This window comes from Mauremys mutica, chromosome 8, assembly GCF_020497125.1.
Source record: "Mauremys mutica isolate MM-2020 ecotype Southern chromosome 8, ASM2049712v1, whole genome shotgun sequence".
In the NCBI taxonomy this organism is placed as follows: Eukaryota; Metazoa; Chordata; order Testudines; family Geoemydidae; genus Mauremys; species Mauremys mutica.
The window spans coordinates 19,125,041-19,152,871 of record NC_059079.1 but is presented as its reverse complement, the minus strand read 5'-3'; the positions used below and the strand labels follow the sequence as shown (position 1 = coordinate 19,152,871).

At 42.1% G+C, this 27,831-nt stretch overlaps 1 protein-coding gene across 3 annotated transcripts in view; it reads right to left on the bottom strand.

The window, feature by feature from the left end:
* MIER1 (MIER1 transcriptional regulator) overlaps positions 1-27,831 on the bottom strand; it is a 70,000-nt gene that overhangs the window by 28,501 nt on the left and 13,668 nt on the right. For 2 of the 3 annotated variants that reach the window (XM_045027313.1, XM_045027311.1), the window contains exons 2-5: positions 9,461-9,485; positions 7,489-7,527; positions 5,988-6,133; positions 2,525-2,695 (exon numbers count right to left, since the gene is read on the bottom strand). In XM_045027313.1, coding sequence (XP_044883248.1) covers positions 2,525-2,695; positions 5,988-6,133; positions 7,489-7,507 — 336 coding nt within the window. In that variant the 5' untranslated portion in view covers positions 7,508-7,527; positions 9,461-9,485. The remainder of the gene's footprint in view (positions 1-2,524; positions 2,696-5,987; positions 6,134-7,488; positions 7,528-9,460; positions 9,486-27,831) is intronic. The other variant, XM_045027312.1, reaches the window with a different exon arrangement.

Below are 27,831 nucleotides of genomic sequence, written 5' to 3'. Positions count from 1 at the left end.
GGCTAGCTGCCGAAGGCAGCCTGCCTGCCGTGCTTGGGGCGGCAAAATCCCTAGAGCCGCCCCTGTTTAAAGCAGACTATGATCTTGTTGTATATAATGCTACAATATATGCAATTTATAATTTGTCTCTATAGCATCCAGAATTGATGCTATAAAGATGAAATACACCAAGTCTTTATGGGATTCAGTAGATGTTTAGAGCTCACTCCTGAACAAGTGAGCAAAGTTCAAGTAAAAGTGCCTTTCATAGGAGAATAGAAATTCCTAGACTGGGTCAGACCGCTGGTCCATCTAGACGAGTTTATGCTGGATCTGACAGGGACTAGGTATTAGATGAAGCGGCAAGAAACTTGGCAGACAACAGTTATGGTTCAACATGTGTAAAAGGGCCAAAGCTCATTAGTAGTTGATCCTTAACCAACTATAACTGGATATAAAGCAAGAGGGATGAGGGGAATAACACCTAATTCAGCCCTCTGATAAAACCAACTCAAGTTTGGGCCATGTGGACCTCTTACACACAGATCCATTGGCTGTACCATTTGTTGCTTCTTCTACACTTCTATTTGGAGACCTTTTGAAATCAATTCTGCAGTGTTTAAGAGTGCAGTAATCATAATAGATTTGTCTCCCAACATAGTGCAAACTACTTCTGTTTCAGCTTCTGTACCAGATGACTGGAGATAGTTAATGCAGCACCTGTTTCTAAAAAAAAGGCTCCTGAGGCAATCCTGGCAATTTCAGGCTGGTAAGCCTAACTTCAATACCAGGCAAATTGGTTGAAACTACAGTAAAACATAGAATTATCAGACACCTAGATTAACATGATTTGTTGGGGAAGAGTCAACATGGCTTTTGTAAAGGGAAATCATGCCTCAACAATCTACTAGGATTGCTCAACTAATAGACATGTGGATAAGGGAGATATGTACTTGGACTTTCAGAAAGCCATTGACACGGTCCCTCACCAAATGCTCTTAAGCAAAGTAAGTGCTTGGAATAAGTGGGAAGATCCTCTCATGGATCAGAAACTGGTTAGAAGATAGAAAAAAAGGGTAGTAATAAATGGTCAATTTTCAGAATGGAGAGAGGTAAATAGTGGGATCCCCCAGGCATCTGTTCTGGGACCAATGATTTTCAACATTTTCTTAAATGATCTAGAAAAAGGGGTAAACAGTGAGGTGGCAAAATTTCCAGACAATACAAAATTACTCAAGATAGTTAAGCTGAAAACAGACTGTGAAGAGTTACAAAGGGATCTCACAAAACTGAGTGACTGGGCAACAAAATATCAGATAAATTCAAAATGTTGATAAATGCAAAATAATGCAAATTGGAAAACAATCTGAACTATACATACAAAATCATGGAGTCTAAAAATTAGCTGTCACCACTCAACGATCTTGGACTCATTGTGGATAGCTCTCTGAAAACATCCGCTCAATGTGCAGCGGCTGTCAAAAAAGCTAACAACATTAGGAACCATTAGGAAAAGAACAGATAATAAAACAGAAAATATCAAAATGCCACTATATAAATCCATGCTATGCTCATACTCTGAATACTATATGCAGTTCTGGTCACCTCATCTCAAAAAAGATATATTAGAATTGAAACAGGTACAGAGAAGGGCAACAAAAATGATTAAGAGCATGGAACAGCTTCAGTAGGAGAAAAGATAAAAACGACTGGGGCTTTTCAACTTGGAAAAGAGATGACTAGAGGGGATATAATAAAGATCTATAAAATTGTGACTAGTATGAAGAAAGTGTTATTTACTCATTCACATAATACAAGAACTAGGGATCACCCAATTAAATTAATAGACAGTAGGCTTAAAACACACAAAAGGAAGTACTACTTCTCACAATGCACAGTCAACCTGTGAAACTCATTGTCAAGGGATGTTGTGAAGGCCAAAACTATAATGGAGTTCAGAAAAGAACTAGATAAGTTCATGGAGGATAGGTCCATCAATGGCTATTAGCCAAGATGGTCAGGGATGCAACTCCATGCTCTGGGTGCCCCTAGCCTCTGCCTGCCAGAAGCTGGGAGTGGATGATAGAGGATGGATCAACTCAATGATTGCCTGAGAGATAGCTCAGTGGTTTGAGCATTGGCCTGCTAAACCCAGGGTTATGCGTTCAATCCTTGAGGGGGCCATTTAGGGATCTGGGGCAAAAATCTGTGTGGAGACTGGTCCTGCTTTGAGCAGGGGGCTGGACTAGATGACCTCCTGAGGTCCCTTCCAACTCTAATAATTTTCTATGATCTGCATTCCTTCTGAAGCACCTGGCATTGGCCACTGTCAGAAGACAGGATACTGGGGTAGATGGACCACTGGTCTGACCCAGGGTGGCTGTATTTATGTTCTGCTGTGGTTTGGCATCTTGTATCTCCATGAAGGGCTTTTATGAGCTATTAGTGACTAAACTAGAAGGAGCATGCAAACTAGTTCAGAATTTCAGGACATAGTACTAGACAACTGAATGGGAATTTTTTTCCAATTAATACAGTCACTTACTTTGTTTTCTCCACTACACCCACTGTTGTCATCATTATCAACATCTTCATCATCTTCTCCTTCCTCTTCCTCATCTTCCTCCTCATCTTCGTCATCTTCATCTTCTGGGAGTGGGACTGTACCATCATAGCCATAAAGGCTAAGTAGTTCATTAATTGGCATTTCACCTTCCTGAATAACATCCACCAAGCAAAGTTTTGACTTCCACAAAGACATTTCACATTACACAGACCTTCTCCACATTTTACACATAACCTAGCATGGGTAAATATTTGAGGAATGCATGTGTTAAGGCTATCTGAGCTAACATGAAAATGTGGTCATTGGGAAAAAACTGGAAACCTTACAAATCTGGGGAAAATTACTAGCAGTATAGGAATTTAAACCTGATTTTGCATACATATTCCCATGCACAATACTGACTAGCAGGTCACTGTTCACACAGATACCACTCAGCTCTTCATCACGGGCAAGAAGTAAATGCTACTGAGCACAGTGTTGCACTACTTTTTAAAATAAAACTACTAAAAGTTGTCTACAAATGTGCACAGTTAAAAGTAACCCTTTAAAATACACCGCTACCTCGATATAACGCAACCCGATATAACATGAATTTGGATATAATGCGGTAAAGCAGTGCTCCCGGGGGGGAGGGGGGGGGGCTGCGCACTCGGTGGATCAAAGCAAGTTCAATATAACACGGTTTCACCTATAACACAGTAAGATTTTTTTGGCTCCCAAGGACAGCGTTATATCGAGGTAGGTGTATTTGTCCATTTTTAGGTCTTTTAAATATAAAGAGGTTCTATTCTGAAAGACGACTACATATGGCTCCTAATTTTTTTTTTAATCATCAACAATTGTGTCGATACACAAAGCAGCAAGACAATCCCTTAGCACTGTAGTGCTCCCAAAAGCAAAAAAAGTAAAAATGTATTTTATCATGAAGCCAGTAGACAGGACACAAGCAGCAGATCAGTTGAGTAAGGTGGCAAAATTTTTACATATTCTTCTTTTGAAGAACTCTGTATAGCTCGAAAGCTTGTCTCTCTCACCAACAGTAGTCCAGTGAAAGCTATTACCTCACCCACCTTGTCTCTCTTTACTTAGGTGGATTCTCTCAGCCTGCCGTACCCCATTACTCTCCAAAAAGCTTTGGGTTCTAGCAACTGTTTGTGACAAGGTGGGGGTCAGCTGGTATCAAATTATGATCTCTCTGTTATCCTATTTGTAGAAATATAAGCACTGTAACTGCACAAGTCTGAACTTTCCCCAGGACAGTTACTGTATCCCAGAGAGCTTCCCTGCCCAGGAAAGATGTATGGCACCTTGAAGGGACTATAACTGATATCCATCAAGACTGTAATCTAGGGCCATCACTTCATTTCTCAGCTACTGGCCCACCCCCATGAAACAATGTGGTTTTTTTCCCTACACGGGGGCCTACAAAGGTGCTTAGTGTGGCCGCGTGCACTCGACTTTATACAATCTGTTTTATAAAACCGGTTTATGTAAAATCGGAATAATCCCGTAGTGTAGACATACCCTGGGAGGGAGAAAAGAAACACAACTGTTAGATCTGGAGCTTCTTTTTGTGAGCACATGGCACAGAGTCTGAGGCCCTATTTAAGACCATGGAGAGTATACTCTCCATAGGGGGCCAATCACCACCACATGTGAACTTCAAGAGAGACTGCCCAGCCTGAGATGCTGACAAACCATGGACTCAAATAGGTGTCAGCTCAGACTAGGGGATGGTATGTCTCTGGACTGTGTTATTTTTAAGGATCTATAACTCTTGAATGCTTTAAAAGTAAAGTCACTATGGTTCAGCAATTCCTTTGCTAAACTTGTGTTCTTTTCTTTCCTACTACATTGTCTCTGAAGGGGTTAAACTAGTAAGCCCGGAGGGCCCACAACCTAAGTGGAACTCATGGAACATGTGACCTGGGAGGTCTGACACTGGTTTCGGGATATACAGGAGCTAGATGGTGGCATTCCACATCTCAAGGAAGGGTGTCAGACAAGAGATCTGAGCCTGGGAAGAGTGTTCCAGAGCTAGAACCAGTGACTAAATTCTGCCCAGACCTAGTTGGCTTGGATCCAAGAAGGATCCGTTCACAACAGGCTGATAACTGTACAGTGGAATACAGGGCCAATTTATAACACCCTTCCTCTACAGAGGGATAGCACATGGCTCTCTCTAGATCTAAACAGAGCACTGTCTTGCTCAGCAGAGAGCCAAAACATGGAGACCCACCATAGTTTCCAACTCCTGCCAAGGAACAAACTCTGGTCCTGACCTTTGAGCACTGCCATGGCATCACAAGGTAGTACACAATTATACCACCAAGTTGATCCTTTAAAAAGTTATATAAAACATAAGGAAGGAAAGCAATTGTATTGAAAGCTCTCTAAATACTTGAGGAATCCTATTTCCCAGAATTCACCCTTTCTAGACTAAGTGTCTCAAAATTTGTAATAAACTGATTTACTTAACTTCATTTTCATCTTTAATATCAAACCTGCAATTACAAATGTAAGTGACAATTCGTTATTGTTACTAAAGATTAAACAGGCTAAATAGCTTTTTAAAGTTGAACAGGTAGTGATTTACTGTAGTTGAAGAAAATTGTACTTTAGATATAAATTTGAAGATAATTACATGTGCTCAAAGCCTTTCAACCAATGAAATCACAGACTACATTTAAACTAGTTTAGAATTCATTATGAACGTCCTTAAACCATGAAGTATTGTTCCTGACTGAATAACCAGTTGCAACTGAAGTCAAAATTCTGCCAAGTTCATATCCCCTAAGAGCCCACTTAAAGTAGTATTTAAATGACAGCAAGAGCCTAAGATAAAAATAAATCTTAGACTGCAATTATTTTCAGTACACATTTTAAGATGTATGCATAGTCATCATTAATTGGCGTTCTAATCTCAGCTCTGCTGACAATTCATTATGTGGTCTTGGGCAAATTGCTTAATCCTTGTCTCAGTTTCCCCACCTACAGAATGGGGCAAATACCACTTACTTCATCACAAGAGTGGAATGAGAATGAATGTTTGTACAAAGAATTTAAAATGTAAAATTTAAAAAAAAAGTTATGGGATGAAGGAGTTTATTTACAGAAACTAACATGTACTATCAAATGAACAGGGAATAATCAATTTATGTAAAACAAACATTTACCTAGAGCACTTCATTTACGATAGGTCTAAAATATGACATCTACACCAATAGGTATAAACAAAAAAACTATACCTCAACAAGCATTGCAGTCTATTATATACATATCAGCTTCTTTGCTACAGATTTTTTAATTGCAAAGTACCTCAACAGGTCACCATTCTTAGGATTTATTTGTTTGCCAATGTATTTGTGATCAAAATCCAACAAAATGTAACCTCCTTGCATAAAATGGTATTTTTCTTTTATAACCGATAAGTGCCATTTACCCTTGTAAGATCCTCTATTTCAGAACTGAAGTTTGTTTCTCCTTCCATCATTTCCTCCTCTTCTAATGTCCGTTCATCATCAAAATCATGAACCAGCATATCAGCTGATGGGTCAAATTCATGGTCATCAGATGTTCCTGAACCTCCTAGTATAAAAAATTTGAAAAGAATTTGATCAATCACATCATGGGTTTAAGGAGTTAGCTTGGTAATTAGGGATGTCAAGCGATTACAAAAATTAATCATGATTAATCACACTGTTAAACAATAATAGAATACCATTTATTTAATTTTTGGATTTTTCTACATTTTCAATTGCACTACAGTACTTGCATGAGGTGAATTGAAAAATACTATTTATTTTATCATTTTTACAGTGCAAATACACCTCTACCCCGATATAACGCGACCCGATATAACACAAATTCGGATATAATGTGGTAAAGCAGCGCTCCGGGGGGGTGGGGGGGGAAGGAAGGAGGGTTGCGCACTCCGGCAGATCAAAGCAAGTTCAATATAATGCAGTTCACCTATAACGCAGTAAGATTTTTTGGCTCCCGAGGACAGCATTATATCGGGGTAGAGGTATATTTATAAAAAATATATAAAGTGAGCACTGTACACTTTGTATTCTGTGTTGTAATTGAAATCAATATATTTGGAAATGTAGAAAAACATCCACAAATATTTATTAAATTTCAATTGGTATTCTATTATTTAACAGTGCAATTAAAACTGTGATTAATCACAATTAATTTTTTAAAATTGCGATTAATTTTTGAGTTAATTGCTTGAGTTAACTGATTAATCAACAGCTCTACTTGGCATTAATAAATATTTCAACAATAACCAAACTAAAAACTAAAATAAAATCTAGACACTGAAACTGAAGATGTTTGCAAAGTCTGAAGTTTTAAAGAATTCAACTGTCCTATTTATTCAAAGGAGAGGTTCATACTCTGTTTAGATGGTCAAAAGCTATAGAAAGAATCAGAGGTGAGGGTTTGACTTCAGTTTTCAAAGTACTGCACAGCTGCACACCAACTGCTGCTACACGCAGCCCTCAGCTTAATCGCTATACAACTGATAATTTAGGGGTTGGTGTCTTCAAAGGCTCAGATATTCAACAGCCTGCACCAGGAGTTCTACACTGGGTAAATTACTAGAAATATTGACCATGATGTACATGAAGGGAATTTTCTTGGCTTCTTGGAAGGTACCATTCTTAAAACTGAAAGGGCATGAATGTAGTATTGTTATTCATAATTATAGATTAGAAGGAAGTTTTAAGACTTTGCACACTAGGCATTCAGGCAATTTCTACCTAATTTTTGTTTTCCCCCCCTTTTGCATGATTCTTTGTAAAAAAAAAGTCTAGATAAAGTAACTATTAGCAGTAATAAGTGAAAAAATAAATGAAAGGCAGACTGCTAACAGACTGAGCACAATGCTGAAACCCACAAACTATTGATTTATAATCCCAGCACTTCTAACTACTTGCCTTGGGCAAGTAACTTCATCTGTGTTTCAGTTTCCAAATCTGTAAAAAGTGATAATACGTAGCTCACAATGGTGTTATGAGGATTAATGTTTATAAATCCATTTTAAAATATAAATGCATCAACTATCATCATTAAATGAGTTTTAGCAATATTTAAGTTTTCAAATATGTTGTAGTCCAGGGATATTAACAGTGAAATTTAGCATCTACTTTGCAATGGGAAGCTTAGTAAATGTCTTCAGGTTATGAAGTCACTGCAGGTGACAATGTCCATCACAGAAAGACAATTAAGAGATTTCCAAGAAAAAAAAACTGTTTAAAACATGAATTTAAATGTTAAAGGAATGGAAAAAAATCACTTATTTTAATAAACATTTCCAACTTTTTATAGTACCTAACACTTCAATCAAGGTAGTCATGTATGCTGCTATACAATTACATGATGTACTGAATTATTTTGTTTGGTATTTTCACTACATGAAAGAACACTACTGAACAACGATGCTCTGTAAAATCTTAAAAATTTGATTGCTTTTGTTGATGCAGTAGCTTCCAATGCCAAAACCTGATCTTTTGTAGGACTTGCACCAGAGCAGAGTCTGGCTTTCATTTGAAAAACTCTCACCATAATTTGCAGAAAACATCTATTTGATTAACAGATAATTTCATAACCAAAAGCAGCATATTCAGTACCTCAAGTAGCAAAAATATCCACTGACACTAATTCTAAAAGAAACTCCAGTTTCTCACGGAACACCAGTATACGTAGGTGTGATTTTTTGCTGAAACAGCTATACTGGTACAGCCCCTAGCGTGGATATAGTTACAGAAGTATAAAAGGCCTTATACTGATATAACTGAATCTACATTAGGGGTTTGTACTGCTTTTATTACTAAAGCATACTTAAGTGGTATAACTATTCAAGACAAGGCAGTCCAACAAAAGTGAAGCTGATAATGTTGGAAGGCTTGCATTTAAACTACTAGGATGTTAATCCTGACAAGGGCAATCATCTTGGACAAAGCGTTATAAAATTAACTCTGGTTACTGTAGTAGCAAGGTGTGAAAAAGCAAGCACTCAGTATTTATTACAACACTGCACACTAAAAAGCCCAGCAGAAATGAGTTAATCATATCAGAACATCAGACACCAACCAGTTTTTAAAAGATGTGATGGAAATTCCTGTTTTTCAGTAATCCATAGAAGCAAATATGCTCCTATAGATTACAGTCCACAGAGTGTACTGCAGGATCAGTGAAAAAAAGCTTTTGTTTTTCCTGTTAGTGTGAGTGAATTTCATGCATGGAAAACATGGGACAAGTATAACTGTCACTAGTCAAGTACTAGACAATGTTTTCACCCCTCAGCCATGAGTAGCAGCTATGCAAACTACAATGCTCTGTAAATTGACCTTAATCTTGACCCACATCAATTTCTGCACTTTCAGTACTGGTCATCTACTAATCAAAGGCTGCCAATTATGTTAAATTGTGTGGTGGTTTTGAGATGTATGCAAATGAAAAATACAGTTAGTATACATATTCCTATTTGTGTCTTTTAAATGACAAATATAAAATATATTTAATAACTAGGACTAATTACAATCACTACAAATAAAGTACGCCAAAATGTAACCATGATTAAAAATCAAATCGGAAGCTGTCATATTCACTGTCTAATGGTTTACATAAGACAACATAAGATGCATAGGAAAGACACTTTCAAAGGTATATGTTATTTTTAAGATTAATTTAAAAGTGATTTAACTATTCAATTAACAAACCTAATTAAAAATTAGAATCATACAACAGTGAGAAACCTGTAGTAACTGGGAATATTCAATGCCTCTAATTTCAACTTTGCACTTAATTCCAATAGCAATAATATTAAAAAAAATAGAAGGTAATGACTAGCATTTTACTGAAGTGTTCCCCTCCCTCTCAAGCATAATATTACATTAAAATTTTTACCTGGGCTTGAAGACTGAAGAGAAGGCTACAAAGGAAAAAAAAAGTTAGTTTTTCCTTATTAAGTCTGTACAAACAAACATAGAAGGTGAATTCAATAGCTGATTTAATATAAACGATTATAAAAAAGCAGTGAATTGACAGTCACGTTTTCACCAATATATCAGAAACACCTTAGACATTCTAAGTGGGTTTAAAATGACAAACAAGATTCATTTCCTTCTTTATACTTCCAGCCTTGCTATATTTAACCTAATGGGAAGAATTCCCCATTTTGTGAAGCAGTGACTGAGTTCCTGAGAGTATAAAATACAGCAATTCTGAAACCAAGGTAAATAGCCCCCATCTCCCAAATCATAAGTAGTACATCACAAAAAAAGCCCCATTTATATTTAGATAAAATACTAAAAACTCGCCCCCCCTCAAAAAAAAAAGAAAGAAAAAAGGGAAAAAGAAACTGCAATAGGAAGTCCCTGGAAAGCTTAGGAAAGAGAAACTATTAGATATCAATCTGTGACCCAAAACTGGGAGAAGTTTGAAAGTTTTCTTAAAAGCCATCTGGGTCCTGCCCAAGCACTAGTGTAATGCTAGTTTGTCAGAAAAACAGGGAATTGTATTGACATTATACTGCAAACAATATTTTACAATTCTGGAATATAAAAAAGTCTGTACTTCAGCAAAGACCTTTTATTATAGAGGTCCTCCATTGGTTCTAGTGCTCTATATAGGTTAAATCTCCTCCATACTGACTCACTTTAGCAGCCCATGACCTGCATAAGGCATTTCCAGGACACCCGCTACCATAACGTAAATTGCATTGAAATAAACCTTCTAATGCAACTCGGAAAGAAAGCTGCTTTCAGATTAGCAATTTTTCCAAATGTGAAATACTAATATTTTAAAAGGACTAGCTAAAAATGTTAGTTTACTTGACAATGTTTTGTGTTAGAGCTACAGATGTGCACAAAAGTTACCTGAATATTTTTGCCCTTCTCTTAAGCTGCATCCTACTATAATGGTCAAAAAGATTTGGAGGTGCATGTAAGGGGGCTATCGTGGCTAGCAGGATTCACTATATTAACATATACATACCAAAAAAGATAGTGAACGTACAAATATTTATTTCAATGGAGCTATTACAGTTTATTTTAGTCACCTAAGAACAGTCATCCTGGGTCAGACTAATGGTCCATCTAGCCCATATCCTGTCTTCTGACAGAAGCCTGTGCCAGATGTTTTAGAGAATGAATAAAACATGGCAATTACAGAGTGATTCAACCTCACTGCCCAATTCCAGCTTCTCGCAATTAGAGGTTTAGAGACACCCAGAGCATGGGGTTGCATCCCTGACCCTTTTGTCTAGTAGCCACTGATGGACCTATCCTCCATTAACTTATCTAGTTCCTGTCCTCGGGAGCCAAAAAAAAATCTTACCATTGTTATAGTTGAAACCGCATTATATCGAACTTGCTTTGATCCACCGGCGTGCACTGCTTTACCACATTATATCCGAATTCATGTTATATAGGGTTGCATTATATTGGAGTAGAGGTGTACTACTTTGTTTTAAACCTGCTGCCCATTAATTTCAGTGAGTAACCCCCTAGTTCTTTTGGTGTATAATGGGGTAAATAACACTTTCCTATTCACTTTCTTCACAACATTCATGATTTTATAAACTTCTGTCATGTCCCCCCTTAGTTGTTGCTTTTCTATATTGACCGTCCCAGTCTTTTTAATCTCTTCTCATATGGAAGCAGTTCCATATGCTAATTATTTTTGCTCTTTTTTTGTATCTTTTCCAATTCTAATTTTTTTTTTTTTTTAAAGACGGGATGACCAGAACTGTATGCAGTAATTAAGGTGTGGACATACCATGGATTTATGTTGAGGCACTATAATAGTTTCTGTCTTATTATCTATCCCTTTCCTAATGATTCCTAACACTGTAGATTTCTTGACTGCTGCTGCACATCGAGCAGATGTTTTCAGAGAACTATCCACAATGACTCAAAGATGTCTTTTTGAATGGTAACAGCTAATTTAGACCCCATCATTTTGTATGTATAATTGGGATTATGTTTTTCAACGTGCATTACTTTGCACTCATCAACACGTTTTGTGAGATCCCTTTGTAACTCTTTGCAGACTGCTTTGGACTTATCTTGAGTAATACAGTAACTCCTCGCTTAATGTTGTAGTTATGTCCTGAAAAATGCTACTTTAAGCGAAACGATCTTAAGCAAATCCAATTTCCCCATAACAATTAATGTAAATGGTGGGGGGGCTAGATTCCAGGGAATTTTTTTTTGCCAGACAAAAGACATATTATATACCAGGGGTAGGCAACCTATGGCACGTGTGCCGAAGGCAGCACGCAAGCTTATTTTCAGTGGCACTTACACTGCCCGGGTCCTAGCCACTGCTCTGGGGGCTCTGCGTTTTAATTTAATTTTAAGTGAAGCTTCTTAAACATTATTTACTTTACATATAACAGTTTAGTTATATATTATAGATTTATAGAAAAAGATCTTCTAAACGTTAAAATGTATTACTGGCATGCAAAACCTTAAATTAGAGTGAATAAATGAAGACTCGGCACACCACTTCTGAAAGGTTGCTGACCCCTGGTCTACACATTTGGCACCATGCAAAGTTGTGGATCTAGTCAAGGCAAGGGCAAAACAACATTTGAGTTTCTTGCAGCAATATCTTAATATGGGCCTAAAAGTTCAAACTCTAAAAATCCAAGCAATAGCTGTTGTCTGCTTGCTATTTCTAGGATGCTGAGGTAGAATTTCATCTCACTCAGGCATAAAATTTCACAAAGCTGCCTTGCTTCTCAACCCTTTGCCAATAAAGAGAAATCCTTCTTGGGACCTAAACCTTGTATTAAATGCCCAGACTAAGTATCCCTTTGATTCCCTGTCAGAAATGCCCTTATTTTTTGTCTTCAGCACACAGATATTTTGCTGAAATGGAAAGGAGCTAAAGATGGGTAGATGCTGTGGAACGTCATAGTTTGGAGAGGTTTGATCTGTAGTCAGTGCATGTTCTCTCATGGCTTATTGCTTTGGTTCCATGGCTTGTGAAGCATGGCATGCTGTACTGTAGATCTGCAGAGACTGTTTTTGGAGAACATACGTTGATTATTGGTAGCTGGACTTTTCTTTTTATCCATCCCCTCTTTTACCTTCAAGCAGTGAAACATTCTTCTCTTGCAGTTCACAACACTCTTAAGCAACACCACAGAATTTAAGAAACTGGCTAGTTTCTTTGCTTCTGAGAACACCCTAGGTAGCATCAATTAAGCTGAGCTGTTTATTATAAATTAAACATTGCTGCTACCTGCATTAGCCAGAGTTCCCACTCACCACTACATATGCCCATTTCAGATTTATGCCACAGGCTCTCTTTTGTAGCTATTCTATAAAAATTATCCTTGAAAATAAGGCTTTTATTTGGAATTTTCTTACTCAGTAGTTTCCCCCCTCCCTCATGTTTACTTTGCATAGACTAAAATTTAATTCTGTCTACTCATTTCTTCAAGCATTGTTGATCAAGCTAAAATAAGCAGAGTTTGAATTTCTTAATATGTGGGCATACTGCAGCAGGTACACAAGGGCCTCATTAATTCACAATAATTGATGGACCAATTGTGTATTGCTCAGTTTTGCAAATTTAAAGTAGGGAAACATAAAAAGCAATATTGTGCATTGAATTTTGTAAAAGTAATGTAGTCAACAGGAAACCTCTTTCAGTACTGTTAAGTCCTTGCTGAAAGTGATGGGAGAACACTGTGTTCCAGCCAGTTAAATTATCTAACTGAAAATTAGTGATATTCTGCTCTGTTTTGTGTGTGACACAGGTATCTTTTAAAACCATGTGCCCAAACAGTGCACTATGGAGAATCAGTGGCAATCTATTGCTTAATTTGGATATTAGTAGATTACTAATTTAATTGCCATCTGTATGTGAAATATTTCAAGTATAAAAATATAATTAGGCAGGCCAAAAAAAAAATGTGAAGTGTAACTAGCAAAATACACACAAACTAACAGCAAAAAATTAAGTACAGCAGAAGCAGGAAGCCTGCCAAACAGTCAGTGGGACTACTGGACAACTGAGGTGCTAAAGGAGCACTCAAAGAAGACAGCTATTGCAGAGAAGCTAAGTGAATTCTTTGCAGTTGTCTTCACTGCATTGGCTCAGGTGTGGGAATCACCCTCAGCTCCTTTCTCTTTTAGGTGATGGATCTGAGGAACTGTCTCAGTTTGAGGTGTTAGTAAAGGAGGTTTTGGAACAGATTGATAAATTAAACAGTAATAAGTCCCCTGGACCAGATGATGTTCTGAAGAAACTCAGATGTGAAATTGCAGAACTACTAACTGAGATATGTAACTTATCACTTAAATTAGACACTGTACCAGATGACTGTAAGGTAGCTAATGTAATGCCGACTTTTAAAAAAAGGCTCCAGAGGCAATCCTAGCTATTACAAGCGAGTAAGCCTAACTTAAGCACTAAGCAAAATGGTTGAAACTATAATAAAAAACAAAACTGTCACCAACATAGGTGAACACAACATGTTGGGGAAGAGTCAGCAGGGCTTTTAAAAAGGGAAATCACGCCTCACCAATCTACTAGAATTCTTTGAGGGGAGTCAACAAGCATGTTGATAAGGGTGATCCTGTTGGTATAGTGTACTTCAACTTTCAGAAAGACTTTGACAAGGTCCCTCTCATGGATCAATAACTAGTTAAAAGATAGGAAACAAAGGGTAGGAATAAATGTTCAATTTTCAGAATGGAAAATGGCAAATAGTGGGGTCTCCCAAATATCTGTATTGGGACCAGTACTATTCAACATATTTATAAATGATCTAGAAAAAGGGGTAAACAGTGATGTGGCAAAGTTTGCAGCCAATACAGTACAGTAACTCCTCACTTAACATCGTCCCAGTTAACGTTGTTTTGTTATGTCACTAATCTATTAGAGAACATGCTCATTTAAAAGTGTGCAATGCTCCCTTATAACATCGTTTGGCAGCTGTCTGCTTTGTCCACTGCTTGCTGGAAGAGCAGCCTGTTGGAGCTAGTTGGTGGGGTCTTGGAACCTGGGTGGGCCGGCAGCCCCCTATTAGCTCCCCTAAATTCCCTGTGCGGCAGCCGCGCAGCAGACTATCAAGTGCTGGGCAGTTCAAGTGTCTCTCCCCCCACTGATGTGGGCTGCTCCTGCCCTCTGCCTTGGAGCTGCTTCCGGGCACTTCCTGCTTGCTATGCAGGAGGTTTTGGGGGGGGGAGGGGAAGAGGGGTGCTGATGTCAGGGTGTTCATCCTCCCCCCGCTCCTGTAGCACATTTCCGCAGGGGGGGGGGGAGAGGGGGACATGACAGGGCTCAGGATGGAGGGAGCTTACTGGCAGCAGCTGCTGTCTCAACTTGCTGATATACTTTAAAAGTCAGTGTACTTAGAGTGGGGTCAGCGTACTTAAAGGGGCAATGCACATCTCTCTCTCTCTCTCACACACACACACACACACACACACATAGACGGTGTGTCTCTCTCTCACACTACCCAGCACTTTGGAAAGTGGAGGGAGTGGTGCGCTCCAGTGGGATAGCGTGGGTTCATCATCATGTTCAATTTCCTAAGGGAATATTTGAAACCACTGCCATGCGTCTATTGTGTCTCCTCCCTACATTCGTGCTGCCTTGTAGAGTGTGAGGCTACATTAACAACGTGTTAACCCTTGAGGGTTCAGCTGAGTGTTAGTTCATCACTTAGCAGCAAGGCATTCCCTGGGAAATATCCCACCCTCTGACTTCACCACCTCAACCAAGCTTCACAATCATCATTGCTGTGTACAGTATTAAATTGTTTAAAACTTATACTGTGTATGTGTATACAACAGAACTTGGCACACCACTTCTGAAAGGTTGCCAACCCTTCATTTATTCACTCTAATTTAAGGTTTCGCGTGCCAGTAATACATGTTAACATTTTTAGAAGGTCTTTTTCTATAAGTCTATAATATAACTAAACTATTGTTGTATGTAAAGTAAATAAGGTTTTAAAAATGTTTAAGAAGCTTCATTTAAAAATTAAATTAAAATGCAGAGCCTCCTGGACCTGTGGCCAGGACCCGGGCAGTGTGAGTGCCACTGTAAATCAGCTCGTGTGCCGAAGGTAGCCTTCCCCTACTCTAGAGTGTTGATTTCAACACCTGGGAACTGCAGGAAAACTGGCTGCTATCGTAAAAACGACCCTACCTAAGAATATTTTCAAGAAATTCCTGTGTAAAATAAGGAACATGCAACAACCATGAATAGTGCAACAAACAGATGGAAAGCCTCGCTGTCAGAATGAAACATTATGAAAAATACTCATCAGAAGGCAATGGCTGAAGATGATGTGCACGTCTGAACAATCTGGACCAACTGATTAGTAAACTTATATTTGCACCATTTTTATGGACTGCCTACCATGTCTTACTATGGTAGTCTTCATGGGTGGAGGAATATACACAATGATCCAGTAATATGTGCTTGTGTGACAACAGATGAAGGGGTTGTCTGTCTCACAGAAACAAACAATGCATCAGGAAATGCCCATACAGCAGAATACTTAAAAGTAACAGCAGTAAAAGCTATAACAAACTGTGAAAAAAAATTCAAGTGTCAAGTGTGCAGCTTTGTCACAGTCAATGCTGCAAATATAGCAAAGATAATGATGGGAACCTGAAATTTGACAAATGGGTGCAGTGCTCATTTGAGGCATCTTTTACCCAAAGACTAAAGTACAACTACAGGAACACAGGAAAAATGTTGCTGAATTTACAAAATACTTCCCTAACAAGTTATTTGTTTCAGCTTCACTGAAGAGAGACGAAGATGCTAAACTAATTCTCCCCCAAGATCCATGAAGGAATCCAGTAATTGACTGTTTCAAGCTATTTATTAAGAACTAGCCTATTCTGATGACTATTTGTGAAGAAAATACCTATGGTACTGTTGAGTCTGAACTTTTCATGAGTTTAAACTTAATCCAGACTTGATGTCTCTGTCTGAAACTTTTAATCAAGGCTCTGACCTGTGAACTACTCCTGACACCTCCCCCCTCCCAATAAGTAGTCATATCCTCCTTTGTCTTTTCTAATTTACATTTTAACCTGTTTTATCCTGTAGAATCTTGATTGATTATGCATGACCATTATGATCTGTTAATCACTTTGTTTACTTCTGTGTATAAACATTGATGCTCACCCCTAATAAACTTGCCACACTTACTCCGAAGCTTTGCTCTTAAGCTAAGGATGGTGTGAGCCCGTTGATCAACGAATTATTGTCTGGTCTCTGACAGTTTTCTGAGCCCTATACCAACTCCGCACAAACTCGGGTGCTGGAGAGGTGAGTAGGACTTGCTTTTTACCTAACAATTTGGGGGCTCGTCCGGGATTCCTTCTGGTGCGGTGCCTCTGTCCAGTGGTCAGACCACTCATATACGAATTGGCAGGCGCCACGGGAGATTTCTCCCAGCCAATTCAATATTGAGGGGTCGTGTACTGGACAGCAGGATAAACGCCAGTTGGAGGGCTCCTGTCAGACACCATGGGTCAAGGGACTAGCGTGCCTCTTGAGAGTCCGCTGGGGATTGTAAATAAGTTATGGAATGAAGGGAAACTCCCAGTACAGACAGGAATGTCTAGGAGGAAGTTGTACACACTGTGTGTAAGGAATTGGACTGGGTATACCGCGGTATTGGCCGACCCGGAGATGAGGTGGCCTTCGTATGGCTCTTTCGAACAGGCTGCCTTAAGAGGAGTAAGGAGCCAGATCGAAAAAGACCATCCGGGACAGTTATGTTACTGGTTTTGTTGGGACACAGCAGCAGAGCTGTGGAAATCTTTAAAAATTATGGCAGTCAGGTATTCTTCCGAGAGTGAAACCCCTCCATGTTATTTCAATGAAGGGTGTAAACCACGGCGTGTTTTAACTCGTCAGTTGGTCCCCACTGCACCTGCCCCTATTCCTCAGCAAGGGGACTCTCTCCAGGGCGCAGAGGGGAATCTGCAGGACTCCAGATTGGAATCTCTGCAGAGGGATAAGGAGGAAATGGAGGGGCACACCTCGGGAGGAGTTTTGCATGGAAAAAAAAAAAAGGGAAAGTAGTAAAAAGAAAGAGAAAAAGGAAGAATATAAGTTAATGGCTTTAGCTTTTCGCGGTGGTATTCGAGGCAGAAGCCGTGGCCGTGGCAGGGGATTTCAGGGTGCTCGGGGAAGAGGGTCCTGGCAACCCCAGCCACCAGGAAATTGTTTTCAGTGCGGACAACCCGGTCACTTTAAACGTGAATGCCCCTGGGGACGCCCAGAGGGTCCGGTCGCATCCGCAGATACTTACACCAGGGACGAATACACTCCTGCACCACCAGCCCAGCCCGTTCCTCAGGCCTGGATCAACTACGGGCAACAGCAACAGCTGCAGCGAACTCAGCCTTCTCAATGACGGTACCCCGGGGGCGAAGGCAAACAATGTGATGGTCTTATTTCCTTAATGTCTTTAGCCGGCTCTTTCCTCACTTTCTCCCCTCCCAGCAAAGAGCCTCATCTAACCCTTTCAGTCCAGGGACTGCCTGTCTGTTTCCTCATTGATACTGGAGCTACTTTCTCTCTTTTAAATCATGCCCCCTCTCCCTGGCTATCCTCTGAGGTTAAAACTGCAACTGGGGTGGAAGGCAATCCACAGTCTCTGGGACTCACTTTGCCTCTAAATGTTATTTATGCTGATAAATGTTTTTCTCACCGTTTTCTTTTTTCCCCAGCTTGTCCGATCCCTTTGATGGGCCGGGATTTACTCTGTAAGCTTGAGGCTACTTTAACCTGCACTCCTGAAGGGGTAGGATTATTAATGACAGTGTTAGGAGATTCGGCCCTAACTCAGGGTAATTGGGAAACCCCCCCCTCTCTCTCCCCTGACCTCACTGACTTGCCTTCAACCCTCTGGGGAATTTCTGACACTGATGTTGGCCTGCTCCTTTCGGCAGAGCCAGTAAGGATTCAAGTGAAGCCCTCCTTAGCCCCCCCGTCAGTCCCCCAATACCCCCTGTCGCTGGAAGCCCGGGAAGGCATCCGCCCCATTGTCGAGGGATTCATTGCACAAAAGCTAGTCCGCCCTCAGCGCACTCCCTGTAATACCCCTATACTGCCTGTCAAAAAGCCTCCTAAAAAGGACGGAGACCCTATTCGTTGGCGCTTTGTACAGGATCTACGGGTTATTAATCAGTATGTGGTCCCTCTTCATGCAGTAGTTCCTGATCCAGCTACTATCATCAGCCAAATCCCCTGGGATGCTGAGTGGTTCACTGTTATTGACTTAAAATCAGCCTTTTTCAGCATTCCTGTGCAACCTTCACCTGGGAGGGACAAAGTTATGTCTGGCAACGACTTCCTCAAGGCTACAGAGACAGCCCCACGATTTTCAGCCAATGCCTCCGCCACGACTTGGAAGGCTTCACCAGTCCGCAGGGATCCACGTTAGTCCTATACGTAGATGACATCCTACTAGGTAACCGCGAAGAAGCCGCCCTCCGCATCGATGGTAAGGCACTTTTATTATACCTACACACCAGAGGCCACAAGGTAGACCCTAACAAGATTCAGTGGGTCTCACAGAAGGTCCGATATCTGGGCTTCCTGTTAACCCCAGAGGGGAGACAAATGGACCCAGCCCGCATAAAGACTATCCAAAACTGCCCTCTGCCAAACACCAAGAAACAACTTCGAGGTTTCTTAGGATTAATTGGCTTCTGTCGACCTTGGTTGCCGTCCTGCGGGGAGTTGAGCAAACCGCTCCACCGACTGACTGCTAACCTTGCTCCTGACCCTTTGCAGTGGTCCCCAGACACGATTCAAGCCTTTCAGTTACTCAAGGACAGTGTGGCCTCCTCCATGTCTCTCCGCCCCCCCCAATTACAGCAAACCCTTTCACCTTTTTGTCCACGAGAGGGGCGGAATTGCTAGTGGCGTCCTTACCCAGCTGAGCGGGCCCCACCATTTCCCGCTTGCTTTTTACTCCCAGCAGATCGACCCTGTCGCTCAGGGAACCCCATCCTGCACCCGGACTCTGGCAGCAGCTGCCCTGCTGATCACAAAGGCAAAGAGCCTGACCCTGGGTCATTTTACCACGGTCTGGACCTCTCATGCCTTGTCAGCCCTTCTGCGTAGGGGCACGACCCAAGTCTTTTCGGCCCATCGTCAGCAGCAGCTAGAGGCCGAACTCCTAGAAGACACTAACCTAATTTTTGAAAGGTGTGGGCCCCTTAATCCAGCTACCTTGCTTCCTGACCTGCCAGTCCTCCAGGATCAGCACGATTGTGTGGAAGTAGTTCATAGCATCTTACAGATAAGGAACAACCTGTTTGACGTGCCACTGGACAACCCTGATTGCATCCTCTTCTCGGACGGAAGCTCCTTCTATGTTGATGGCAAGCGTTTCACCGGTTATGCAGTCACCTCTGAATGGGACATTCAAGAGGCCGCCTCACTGCCAGGCAACTGGGGAGTCCAAGCCGCCGAACTCTACGCCCTGGCCCGAGCTTGCCAGTTGGCCGCTGGTAAGACCGTTACCATTTTTACTGATAGCAAGTATGCTTTTACCCCGTACCAGTACCCGCTGAACTACAGTCGTGGGAGAGCCTCGGAGCCACTCTGGTCAAAGGGACCTGGCTTATGCCGGATGGCCGAGCCTGCCTCCCTCGCTCCACATACCCCGTGGCAGTTCGCTGGCACCATGATAAGGGGGGTCACTACGGCACACACGCCCTTGTGGACACCATCGCTCGCTTTTGGTATGCTCCAGGCATTCAACCCTACTGCCTGTCAATAGTGAAAGCATGCAGCACATGTCAGCGAAATGGACCTGCTCCGCCTCTTAACAAAATTAAGGGTGGAAGACCGCCACCTGCTGCTCCATTTCAGCATCTTCAAATTGACTTTGCAGATATGCCAAAGGCTTTTGGGAAAAAGCACCTCCTTGTTTTGGTTTGCCCTCTGACTTCATGGGTCGAAGCTTTTCCTACTGCTAATTGTACTGCTGCCACAGTGGCGAAGATCCTCCTTAGAGACATTGTACCCCGTTTTGGCATCCCTCTCATACTTGATTCAGATCGCGGACCCCACTTTACTGGTAATGTCCTTGGCCATTTAGAACAAGGACTGGGCATTTCACACTCCTTTCATACACCCTACCAACCCCAGTCTAGCGGGAAAGTTGAGCGTATGAATAGGGAGCTTAAGCTTACATTGGCTAAATACTGTCAGGAAACAGGGTTAAACTGGCCTCAGGTACTTCCCTTGGTCCTGTTTCACCTTCGCACTCGCCCAACCCGTGTATTGGGATTATCCCCCTTTGAACTGCTCTATGGACACCCCCCTTTCAAAGGCGGGGCGCTACCACGTGCTGATGTTTCACTATTGGGAGGGGATCATATGACCGCGTGCCAGTTTCTCTCCCTACAGGCTCGCCTCCGTACCCTTTGGAAAGCCTCACAGTTTTCCCAGACCGTGCCGCTGGAAGAACAGATCCACCCGTTCCAACCAGGGGACTTCGTCTGGGCCAAAAAGTTCGTTCGTGGCGACGCCCTCCAGCCGAGGTTTACTGGACCCCACCAGGTTCTTTTAACAACCCAGACTGCAGTGTTCCTGGAAGAACGCAAATCCTGGATCCACCACTCCCACGTCAAGCCAGCCGTAGTGGACCACAGTGACGGACCAGCAGCTCTTGCCACCACTAAGGATACTGCCTCTGACCAGTGGACCAGCTTACCTCTTTCAGACATCAGACTTAAATTGACTCGAAAAAAATGAGAGGACCTTTTATTCTGACAACTGTATGTTTTTTATTATGCCTTTTTAGTTTATTTTCTGCTTATAAAGATAATGCTTTTATTAGATATTCCCATGAGGTTAAAACTCGTATTTTAGGAAATAGAAGTAATTGCTGGGTATGTACTCAATTTCCAGTAAATGCAGAACAGGGACTCCCCTTCACACCCATTCCCCTGACCACTGCTAATATGACTTGGATGCCACCGGCTAGAATAAAAGATCCAGTCCAACACAATCTTACATGGGACAAAACAGGAGTGCCAATTAACAGATATCTCAGGGTAACCAATCAGACAGGATCACTGTGTTTTGTTAAAGAAAAAGGGTCAACTTTTGTGGGAACCAGTAAATGCAACATGTATTTTAATGGCACCGCCTTTAGTAAAAACCTTGGCTTCAAGCCTTGTGCATCCCACTTATCCCATATGTAAATCCCCCACAAGCCTTCAGAGTCAGCTTTTAAGAAACCCTGCTCAGATCATGAGGGTGTCCAACTAATTGTTAAGGGATATACAATTGCCTTCTACAACTGCTCAAGCAGTACTACACTGCACTTTAAAAACACCACTACCAAATTGTGCCTCTGCGGTTCGCACAACGACCCCTCTGCGTTACCAGGGGAACAGTGGTCCAACGGGTGGTGGGTTACCTCCTACTTTGAGAAATGGAATACCCGAAACGCAATGTATGGAACACACCAGCCACCTTATGATTGGTGGGGAGCCTTATGGAATTGGCTGCCTGGATTTGGGTGGGTTAAAAAACTCTTGGTGGGTATTGTTGGGGCCATAGTAATCCTTATAATACTGTGTTGCTGCATCCAGTGTGTCCCCTCCCTCATAAACTCATGTGGGTCAGTTTATTCTTTTCCTACTTCAGCCAAAGGCCTTACTCTCTTTGAGTTGGCCCAGGCTGAAATTGCCAAGCGGCCCTTGGCTCCTTAAAATGGGGTGTAGCGTTTGGTAAATAATTATCCCAAAGCTACAAATGGAGGAATGTTGAGTCTGAACTTTTCATGAGTTTAAACTTAATCCAGACTTGATGTCTCTGTCTGAAACTTTTAATCAAGGCTCTGACCTGTGAACTACTCCTGACACCTCCCCCCTCCCAATAAGTAGTCATATCCTCCTTTGTCTTTTCTAATTTACATTTTAACCTGTTTTATCCTGTAGAATCTTGATTGATTATGCATGACCATTATGATCTGTTAATCACTTTGTTTACTTCTGTGTATAAACATTGATGCTCACCCCTAATAAACTTGCCACACTTACTCCGAAGCTTTGCTCTTAAGCTAAGGATGGTGTGAGCCCGTTGATCAACGAATTATTGTCTGGTCTCTGACAGTTTTCTGAGCCCTATACCAACTCCGCACAAACTCGGGTGCTGGAGAGGTGAGTAGGACTTGCTTTTTACCTAAGGATGGTGTGAGCCCGTTGATCAACGAATTATTGTCTGGTCTCTGACAGTTTTCTGAGCCCTATACCAACTCCGCACAAACTCGGGTGCTGGAGAGGTGAGTAGGACTTGCTTTTTACCTAACAGTACTATCAGAGCTAACATAGTCAACATCCAACTATGGGAAAAATGTAGTACGGGGGGGGGTCACATCTTACGTGAGGGTTAGGTTCAGAAGTCAGTGCACAAGGCAAAAATAACGCTCATTGAGTGGAATGATGGGCGAATGGCATGCACTACAGGTACCGTATTTAAACTGTTATTTTTCTCTTTTTTGTTTTGTTTTGCCAAGCGCGTATAGTTAAAAACACATAAGTTAAATGTGCCTATGATGCGACTCCACTGTAGCAGGTATATAGCAGACAGATACAATGGAGGGTGCTTAGGACTAAACTACTCTATTCAGATGCAAACATCTGGGACAACCAGTGAGCTGCATCCTTACAAAACCAGTTTAGCTGACTCATCTGAAGGAAGGAGCAGTAGAAAGTTAACCAAAAGACAGAATAAAGGAAGTTGGGGGAGGGGAGGAGGCAGAGAAAGAAGGTGGGGATTAACAGCAAGCCAGATAGGAAGAAGTGACATGGTACAGAAGAGAGCAAGATCACCCAGCATGTAGCAACCTCACAGAATCATAGAATATCAGGGTTGGAAGGGACCTCAGGAGGTCATCTAGTCCAACCCCCTGCTCAAAGCAGGACCAATCCCCAACTAAATCATCCCAGCCAGAGCTTTGTCAAGCCTGACCTTAAAAACCTCTAAGAAAGGAGATTCCACCACCTCCTAGCATTCCAGTGCTTCACCACCCTACTAATGAAAAAGTTTTTCCTAATATCAACCTAAACCTCCCCCACTGCAACTTGAGACCATTACTCCTTGTTCTGTCATCTGCTACCAACGAGAACAGTCTAGATCCATCCTCTTTGGAACCCCCTTTCAGGTAGCTGAAAGCAGCTATCAAATCCCCCCTCATTCTTCTCTTAGGCAGACTAAACAATCCCAGTTCCCTCAGCCTCTCCTCATAAGTCATGTTCTCCAGCCCCCTAATCATTTTTGTTGCCCTCCACTGGACTCTCCAATTTTTCCACATCCTCCTTGTAGTGTGGAGTCCAAAACTGGACACAGTATTCCAGATGAGGCTTCATCAACGTCGAATAGAGGGGAATGATCACGTCCCTCGATCTGCTGGCAATGTCCCTACTTAAACAGCCCAAAATTCTGTTAGCATTCTTGGCAACAAGGGCACACTGTCAACTCATATCCAGCTTCTCGTCCACTGTAACCCTTAGGTCCTTTTCTGCAGAACTGCTGCCTAGCCATTCGGTCCCAGTGCATGGGATTCTTCCGTCCGAAGTGCAGGACTCTGCACTTGTCCTTGTTGAACCTCAGATTTCTTTTGGCCCAATCCTCTAATTTGTCTAGGTCCCTCTGTATGCTATCCCTACCCTCCAGCATATCTACCACTCCTCCCAGTTTAGTGTCATCTGCAAACTTGCTGAGAGAGCAGTCCATGCCATCGTCCAGATCATTAATGAAGATATTGAACAAAACCGGTCCGAGGACCGACCCTTGGGGCACTCCGCTTGATACCGGCTGCCAACTAGACATAGAGCCATTGATCACTACCTGTTGAGCCTGACAATCTAGCCAGCTTTCTATCCACCTTATAGTCCATTCATCCACCCCATACTACTTTAACTTGCCGGCAAGAATACTGTGGGAGACTGTATCAAAAGCTTTGCTAAAGTCAAGGAATAACACATCCACTGCTTTCCCCTCATCCACAGACCCAGTTATCTCCTCATAGAAGGCAATTAGGTTAGTCAGGCATGACTTGCCCTTGGTGAATCCACACTGACTGTTCCTGATCACTTTCCTCTCCTCTAAGAGCTTCAGAATTGATTCCTTGAGGACCTGCTCCATGATTTTTCCAGGGACTGAGGTGAGGCTGACTGGCCTGTAGTTCCCCAGATCCTCCTCCTCTCCTTTTTTTAAAGATGGGCACTACATTAGCCTTTTTCCAGTCATCCGGGACCTCCCCGGATCGCCATGAGTTTTCAAAGATAATGGCCAATGGCTCTGCAATCACATCCGCCAACTTCTTTACCACCCTCGGATGCAGTGCATCCAACCCCATGGACTTGTGCTCATCCAGCTTTTCTAAATAGTCCTGAACCACTTTTCTCTCCACAGAGGGCTGGTCACCTCCTCCCCATGCTGTGGAGACATGGGGCAGAGGGACTCAGCCTACTTTCCTGAACACAGATAGCCTCATGGACTCTGGACAACAAAAAGGACTCAGACTCCAGTCAAAAGAATATCCTAACGTGATAAGGAAACTACGACAGGAACATGCATTTAGAATTTGTTTTATATGACCTGTGCTCATCTGTGCTTTACATGATCAAGAGAGCATAAGTGTGTTAGACTGTGCAAAGCATGTGAGTGTGTATTATCTGCTTTGTGCTTCTGAGACAGCTAAACTGTAAACCAGAAGCACCACACCTTTAGGATGGAGTTCTGGGACAAGGTGTGTGCAAATAACTGGTATCTTGAGGGTCAGCGCTAGTCCTGGAGACCGAGGGCATGTGGGCTGATGAGTCAGTGCCCAGGAAACGTGCCAGGGAGGCCAACGGAGGGAACAGTGCTGCAGAGGCTCCAGTAGCTTAAGACACCCAGGAATTCAGCAGCAGAGGCTTGGATTCCCCTCACAGCAGACCTAGTTGGTGTCCATGAAGAGACACTTGCTAGGATCTGTGACAAGTATATCTTGGTTGATCAAGATAGTAGTTAGAGCTCCTACAGCACAGGTGGACAAACTTTTTGGCCCGAGGACCACATCTGAGTGGGGAAATTGTATGCAGGGCCATGAATTTAGGGCTGGGGCAGGGGGTTGGGGTGCCGGAGGGGGCTCAGGGCAGGGAGTTGAGGTGTGGGGTGTACGAGGAGGCTATGGGCAAGGGGTGTAGAGTTCAGAAGGGGGCTCAGGGCAGGGGATTGGGGTGAAGGAGGGGTGTGGGGTGCAGGAGGGGGCTCAGGGCAGGAGGTTGGAGTGAGGGAGGGGCTCAAGGCAGGGGGTTGGGATGAGCGAAGGGTGCAGCAGGGGGTTGGGGTACAGGAGGTGCTGGCTCCAGCCCGGCACCGCTTACCTGGAGCGGCTCCAGGGTGTCAGCAGCACGCAGTGGGGCTAAGACAGGCTCCCTGCCTGCCCTGGCCCGTGCTGCTCTGGAAGCGGCCGGCACCACGTCCCTGCAGCCCCTGGGGGAAAGTGGGGTGGGTGTAGAGGGCTCCACGCGCTGCCCTCGCCTGCGGATACCTCCCCCAAAGCTCCCATTCGCCGCGGTTCCCTGTTCCCGGCCAATGGGAGCTGCAGGGGGCGGAGTTTGCCCACACCTGTCCTAGAGAATAGCTAATTGCTCTAAGCTTGAACCAACTGGTAGAGTTTTGAAGCTCTGTTCTGACATTATCTTGGATGAAACTGTCCCTAAATGAGCTTCCCTGCTCTTGAAGCTAGCACAGATGGTCTCCACCAACGCTCTCAGATTCGGAAAGTGTGACCCTTTGAATACCTGCTTTCTTTTAGCCCCTAGAGAGGGACTGTCAATACCCCTTTGAGACTAGGACCAGCAAGGACAAGGATGATGGGTCCTGGGCTCCCAGGAAAATAAACGGCTAGAGAGAGAGGATGCATGTGGAACTTCACAACAGCATGATGGTGCAAGAGACCACCATCCTGATCAGAGATAAAGCCCAAATAAATGTGACTGAAGAATCAATGACACCATTGTTGTCACCACTGGCTTCTGAATCCCATCCTCCTGTAGAAAAAAAAAATGTCCTTGGAGATTGGTATCTACAATTTGTCTCAAATATAAACCATATGAGTAATTCAGCTCTTTATGGAATTGACAAATCTGAGTTGTTTCAGAAGAAAATCTGGACTGTGCCAAAACTGCTTGGGAGTTTTCTCCAGGAAGGGTGCTCTCATGAGCAAGTATACCCATTCTGTGATTACATGTATCCTTTTCTGCCTGAGGGAAAACACAACATTATCTAGCATTTTGGTAGGGCAATTAGTAAGGCAACATACTAGCAACACTATCTGCCACATGTGAAGCTGAGATCTTCCTGTGTGGTTTCATATAAAAATCTAATCCTTCAAAGACTAATTATTATAAGTGTCCATAAAACATTGATTTCACACAAAACCAACAAAAAATATTTGCACTGATCAAAAATGTGCAGACTGGCAAAGCAAGAAAAATGCTGCTGGAGAACATCAGAGTTTGATTTAAGGATATTTACTTTGAATATTTTGACATGTGATGTTGACAATTTGTGTTTTAACAGTCAAGGTTTTAATTTTTTGAATCTCAACATTTACTGTCGTTAATTATCTCACCCCCACACAGTTTATTGCAATTGTGAAAAATCAATAGAATAAAATGCTTAAAATATAATCCATCAAAATTACAAAAAAATTGATTTCTGCCAAGCCTAATAATAATAATGTGTAGATGGTTGATCTGAAGAACACCTGACAATGGAAAAAATCTCCTTTGGAAATTGCTGCTATGGTGGAATTAAAAGTCTCAATCCTGAACTGTGACTTTGAGAAGAATCTATTCAAGAACTTCAGGTTGAGCACCCATCTGTCTTTAAAAAACCTGAACACTAGAAAGAGGATGAAGTAGAATCTTAAGCCTTCTTGTTCCCTGAAAACTCAATTACCCAAATTAGAAGATGATATATTGCAGTCTACATACTCTGTTATTTCAATAGGTTGAAGGAAGAAGAGGATGTCAATGTAGGCTTTTGAATTGGCAAATATAAATATAATCTATCTGAAGCATTTCCTTTAAAAGTGGTTATAAGACAAACACTAGAAAAAAACTTGTCAAGTTGCAAAGGCTGCTAAATTTGCTTTATGGGTAGAACAGTACAGAATATCTTGATCAAAGATAAAAATCTAAAAAATTGGAACCGGGAAGTTTGTAAAGAACCATCCAGAATATCCATCTACTCCATTTCAG